Below are 6,000 nucleotides of genomic sequence, written 5' to 3'. Positions count from 1 at the left end.
AATGTGGCACTTGCCATCAGTGAAGTGGCCATCACCAAGATTATGGCCCAGAATGACGGTGAAACCATTCAAAGCAACAGTGTGCTTACATTTTGTCGTCCTCCTCATAATTTACTTTCTCCTTATCCCATACATGCTTCTGATTTACAGACTGCGGACAGTGTCAGCATGCAAATCTCATTTTCCCCTCACTCTACCCTAACCGTTGGATGGCTTGGGGATGGGGGTACCTGCGTGATCCCTTATGCCCAGTTACAAGGTACTGACTAGTACCTAGTTAGAACTATTCACTCTCCTTCCTTCCTTCCAGGGGTCCAGCCAGGAATTCCCCTGCCCTGATTCTGAACTCCTCCTGCCATCTCCAAAGCTGGGGCCAGGTGGTAAATTACATTCAAGTAGTGAATAAATGGCCTCAGTTGGGGCAAGACAAGAAGCCTCCTTTAGGGCTCTTTTACCCACATGAGTGCAGCAGGAGGGAAACGAGAAGACCTAGAAATGTTACTGACACAACACAACCGTACCACCCGCACCACCCGCGCCCCCCCACCCGCCCCCACAACCTGAAAATCTGTAAGTCGGAGATTTGTAAAACTCAACTTGTGCTTCAGAGAGTGGTGTATGTGTGCAATTTACTCATGGGAAGACAGTGAGCATGACCAACCAGTGCTAAATGCCACTGTCATGGCCAAAGATACTAACACTCAAAAAGGAGTTTGCAGAATCTGTCCATGATCCAGGAATCTGTGCTCTAGCAGATCAAAGCCATGTCCGAGATCACTCTCCCTGAAGGAATGGCAGTGGTATTGCCAGCTATCAACCTGCCCTGCCCTTTCTCCAGAAAGACTGTGTTTCTGCTCCAATCAGAGTCATTTCTCCAGGGCCTTTGCTGTTGCCTATCAATCAGCACAGAATGCTTCTGCTCATGTCAAGATCATGCATTGTAAAGTAGCCCTCCCAGGATCAGGGGCAGCATGAGAATGGCCTGCAAGACCAGTTGCAGCCTCTTCAATAAATGTCAGCAGTCTTTTAAATATACTGTAGTCATTCCATTCAAAACTTGCAAATCAACAAGTGTGAAGCCAAGGCTGCCACCAAGGGACCCTCACATCTTGATGAAACGATTTGCATGCTCTGCCTGCCTGAAGAGAAGAACTGTACTCCTCTCTCTACAAGTGTACTGTACACAACAGTGGATGACAAACTGTAAGATACTGATAATGCTCCCTGCTCTAATCTGGGAAACCAATGCAAAGAACTCCATGGTCACAGTCACTTGCACAGCCACTGGCAATGCTGATTTCACTCTGTTTTGAGTTGCAGTTCTTACTATAAGGCATGGCAGATTTCAAAGTGAAGACATCGCACATGCAGTGCTTGACATTGATCAAACATTTTGGGTACAGAGCCTTTTCCCTTCTTGAGCAGTCTCTGTGGTCTGTTGCCCCTTAGCCTATCAGGGCAAAGAAACAAAGACTATAACTGAGCAAATGAGTCAAATTGGTCAGAGTCGAACTCTCGAAATGAGAATGAAGGACTTTCACCATGTGACACTTTAACCTCCAATTTGTAATTAATAGTACAAACTACCAGAAAACTATTGGTGGCTATTACCCCTATAAATAGTACAGGTGAGGAATTTTATCTTCTGTTGACACATGTTCAACTGTGTTAGGTTAGGCTTTAGCTGGAATGCTGAGCTTGGAATTTTCCAGTTTGCATTACCAGCTGATACCCTCCATGCTTCCAGCACAAGCTTCTAGTGTCCGTGATAGCATTGTATCAGGATGGTATGGAGTGTCCTTGCTATTCATAGGAGATATGTTTCAGGAAAATCAATGAATAGCAGAAGAACAACAAATAACAAATTTATGCCCATTAAGAGTTAATGAATTAATTTTTGGCAACATGCTGAAATAGCAATGTAAGTAAGAAACAACAGAACAAATACCAAAAATTGCTCCCTCTGAAAATAGGGACATTTACGCAAAACAACTAATAAGCACAATGAGCAGATCTAGACATAGCACTATTGCCACACTGGACCCACAACAATGGCCATTGCACTTTATGGACTTTCATAGTAACCTACTACTCTCAGACTAAGGCAAAATACTGCTGGAAATCTGAAATAAAAAGTGAAAAGATTGGGAAATACTCAAAGCAAGGAAACATAAGTGGGAGAGAAACAGGTCAACTCAGCCAGAAACATGAACTCTCTTTCTCGATACAGACAGTACTCTTAGAATTTGATTTAAAGCACTCATATTTCAGCTTTGGTTAGCTTTTAGTTTCCGAAGTATTTGCAGTTCCAGCCAACAGCATTACTTTGAAGTGCAATCCTTTTGAATCGAAATAAAACACACAACAGAATTATTATAACTCACAAGCCAAAGCAATAAACCACTTTGTTCAGAAATGTATCACAGCTTCATTGTAATTAATTATTATGTGGAAATTAACATTCACTTAAGCTAGCCATTAATTAACTAATTGAAACAGTAAGATAACTCAAAAACAATATATTAAATCTGCAATTTAATAGAGAAAGATTAATCTTATAGAAATGCATGAAAATTTGACAATTTAACAGCATTGTTTATTGAAGTAATTTAATAGTTTTCATTTTATTAACAGAACTTTTCATTCATAAATTCACTCAAAAATATGTTTATAGACTACATTATAACAAAATGCTTTTCATAATCTAAAACCACAAAAGTAATCCACCTTTTCAAACATTAAAACCGCTATATACAGTTGATGACTGCTGCCTGCTATTTCCACACGATTACTGCCGTTCTAATCCATTAACTTGTTGTACTGTTACTCTCTGTATAGTTTATTTTTGTGCTGCTTCTAGAATTGACGGTAAAATGAGAATAATAAGGGTCTTGCATTCTGTTGCTGAGGTATTTGAATTCTCTGAGGAATCTTTAATTCAATGCTCAACAGGATGTTCGTCAGACAAGGGGAGATATAAACAGCTTCAAAATCATGATTGATAGAGGCAGCTTCAACGTCACTATCAAACAAGACTAATTGCAACCAGTAATATTACCAAAAAGGTCAGGTTTCCACAGACGTAGAATGTTAGTACCATAATTTTAAATCTGTGACCCTGTAATTGTAGAATGAAAAATGAATGTAAGTTGAGTTAATTTTCTGCTGTAGTTCTGTATTTACAATTTACATAAAAATAATTGATATCTTTATGTACTTCTGTATTCAGCAATATAAAGCCATTAAAAAAATCACTAAAAGCATGTACCTGTGGATCAATCAATTCACTTGAATCCATTATTTGCATTTTATCCTCTTTTCTTTTCTGTGCTATAAAAGGTTGGAATCAATGTTGTTATTTGGTGCAATTGAGAAATATTGTTAAACTAAAAGTATGAAGGGTAATACTAAATACGCAGAAGTGGCACAAAAGATTTCATGCTCTTAGTCAAAGTGAAATAACACAATTTCACTACAGCTTTTACAGTTACCACAGAAACAAACTGTTGCTGGTAAATGGTAACACAAGAAGATGTTAATCCTCAGTTTTGCCCAGTGCAATGTTTTCTCCTGCTGCGAATGGGTTATGAGAAATTAACACTTCATTATATTCTGTGCTCAAATTCTGATTATGTACATCAGATACATGAAGTTCTGTGTGAAGCTCTATGTCAGAATCACTGAAAATAAAATTTCCTTTGGGATGCATCTGAAACCAAGTACTGTAGGCAAGTTACTGTAAGATTGTGGTAAGTGTTATATTTGTTGTTCAGCTTTGACCTAAGCAAGCTGAAAACCTTCCATTAATACAAAGCCATCACTATTAAGCAATTTTTCTGTCAATTGACAACCCCACAAATGGTAGTCAATATGTTTTCAGACTGGAATATCCTCCCTGGAATGTTTGGAAGGACTGAAATTTTCAACTTGGAGTGGAAGCATTTGAGAAGCAACTTTATTCGGTATACAAGATAGTATACGGTGAAGTTATAACACATGAAAAAGAGAGAAAGCAGCAGGCTATAAACAATGTAGTGACCCCAAAACCAATCCATCAGAACAAGGCTCTACTAGATCCAGTCATGAATGGCGGTAGACTATTAAGCAGTTCAAGATGGCGGCTCATCACCACCTTCTCACAATAATCAAAGGTGGGCAACAAATGCTGGTCTTTCCTTACTCCTCACAATCCATGGGAAAACAAGAGTTAAATAGTGACAGTAGAGTAAGGGGTCACTGTTCAAATCAAAGGCGTGTATCTTTAGGACAGATGCCAGGAATTTCATCATGCAGATAGTGATCAACGTACTTAGTTTTATCCATTTGTGACGAGCCTTTATTAGCCACTTGAAACTGCTCAAAAATTTTGCAATCATTCAATGGGTGTCAAATTCCCCAAGCTGCTTTAAAAACTTAGGCATTTTGATTTACAGTTATTTCCTACTTTTTCATAGTAAATTAAGAAACAATAGAAAGGAGCTGTACAAAGAGAAAGAATTACTAACCTTTACAAGCGATTATGTAATTATGTATCTCCAGAATCAGTTCAGTTGCAACATGCCAAACTATGAATCCAACCATGACTAATGTATCCCAGGGGTTATAGAGGTCCAAGGCTGGCAAATCCATTCCAAGAAAGATTGATGCAACTGTGCAAAGTTAAATTAATCAACTGAGTTTTTCTAAGCAGCAGTTTAAATTGACAAATCTTTTACTAATACAAAGGATTGAGAAAGTGTACTTTTCACAGCTCCAATCATATTCTACAAACAAAATCACAGATGTTTGAGAGAGAAAACTTGACAGCAGTGTTCAAAATGATGATGAGTCTATGCACAGTAGGCTAACAGAAGTAGAGATAGTAGGAACTGCAGATGCTGGAGAATCCGAGATAACAAGGTGTAGAGCGGGATGAATACAGCAGGCCAAGTAGCATCATAGGAGCAGGAAGGCTGACATTTCAGGCCTAGGCCCTTCTTTCTTTGAATAATCCTTGATGGAAGAATGCAAAAGGAAATTTACCAACTATCAAGCAGCAGGTTCTGTCATGCCCTGATAGAAAAATGCAATATCTATTCCCTGCATCTTCTGTGAGGCAAGCTGAGACAGTGGTTTTACAAATATTTAGTGAAACACATAATCACCTTCCATACTTAAGTGTGCATTTTAACTTACTTATAAGTAAATTCATCTAAAGTATATTATTCCATTTACAAGTATATTTTCTTTACACAATTAGATTTAAAAATTCTGTTAAATTCTACACAACATACTTATGTTTTTAGTAAATATATAAACTTACCTGCTATTGTTCTAGCAAAGGTGCCTGTTGCCCAATGTAACCAATTAAAAATATACCGTCTGCAGAAAGTTAAAAAAAAAGTTGGAAATGTCAGGTTGTGGTTCACACCAAATTGTAAGGATGTGCTCTTTGGTTTTCCTTTAAGATATTTTTGGAATTGTTTTCTTTCTAATTTTCAAATATGGTAACAAATAGTTGTTTGCTGGTATAGAACTTGTGTTTTGCTGAAAAAAGACAGATTTAATCAAAGCTTTAAGTCTTGCATCCATCAGGGCAATTTGCAAGAAATACCAATGGAAAAGTTAAACAACTTTCAAACTGTAAGATAGGTCAGTGCTGATTGATTAATAAGTGGTATCTGGGGTGGTAGAGGTGTTATGTATATAATGCACTAGTTAGTGATGACTGACAGTTAAAGGCCAATGTTGTTTGAACTTTTAACCAGGCTCCAACTCTGACTCTGATTGAGCAAGGAATTGCCCTGGGAGATTAAGCACTAAATACCTATCACCTATCCTGTAGCATAAAAGCAGATGCATATATTCTTTCCTTTGCTTTGAATGAGACCCTATGTATTAATACAGTTTTATCTCCCAGTACACGCAAGTGTGCTACAATGTGAGCCTGGCTTACTATCCTAATTTGGCTGTCAGTGTAATTCATTGCACACTCACGATTGAGTAATAAATGTTGGTCAG

At 38.0% G+C, this 6,000-nt stretch overlaps 1 protein-coding gene across 6 annotated transcripts in view; it reads right to left on the bottom strand.

The window, feature by feature from the left end:
- Positions 1-2,583: 2,583 nt before the first annotated feature.
- Positions 2,584-6,000, bottom strand: part of frrs1b (ferric-chelate reductase 1b) — a 56,677-nt gene continuing 53,260 nt past the window's right edge. For 4 of the 6 annotated variants that reach the window (XM_048538668.1, XM_048538665.1, XM_048538666.1 and 1 more), the window contains 4 exons: positions 5,303-5,361; positions 4,506-4,649; positions 3,269-3,330; positions 2,586-3,118 (listed from right to left, as the gene is read on the bottom strand). In XM_048538668.1, the coding sequence (XP_048394625.1) occupies positions 3,026-3,118; positions 3,269-3,330; positions 4,506-4,649; positions 5,303-5,361 (358 nt within the window). In that variant the 3' untranslated portion in view covers positions 2,586-3,025. Of the gene's footprint in view, positions 3,119-3,268; positions 3,331-4,505; positions 4,650-5,302; positions 5,362-6,000 lie in introns of all 6 variants that reach the window. The other 2 variants (XM_048538662.1, XM_048538663.1) reach the window with 1 other exon arrangement.

The sequence above is a fragment of the Stegostoma tigrinum genome, chromosome 8, assembly GCF_030684315.1.
Source record: "Stegostoma tigrinum isolate sSteTig4 chromosome 8, sSteTig4.hap1, whole genome shotgun sequence".
In the NCBI taxonomy this organism is placed as follows: Eukaryota; Metazoa; Chordata; class Chondrichthyes; order Orectolobiformes; family Stegostomatidae; genus Stegostoma; species Stegostoma tigrinum.
This window is presented reverse-complemented; position numbering and strand designations above follow the sequence as displayed.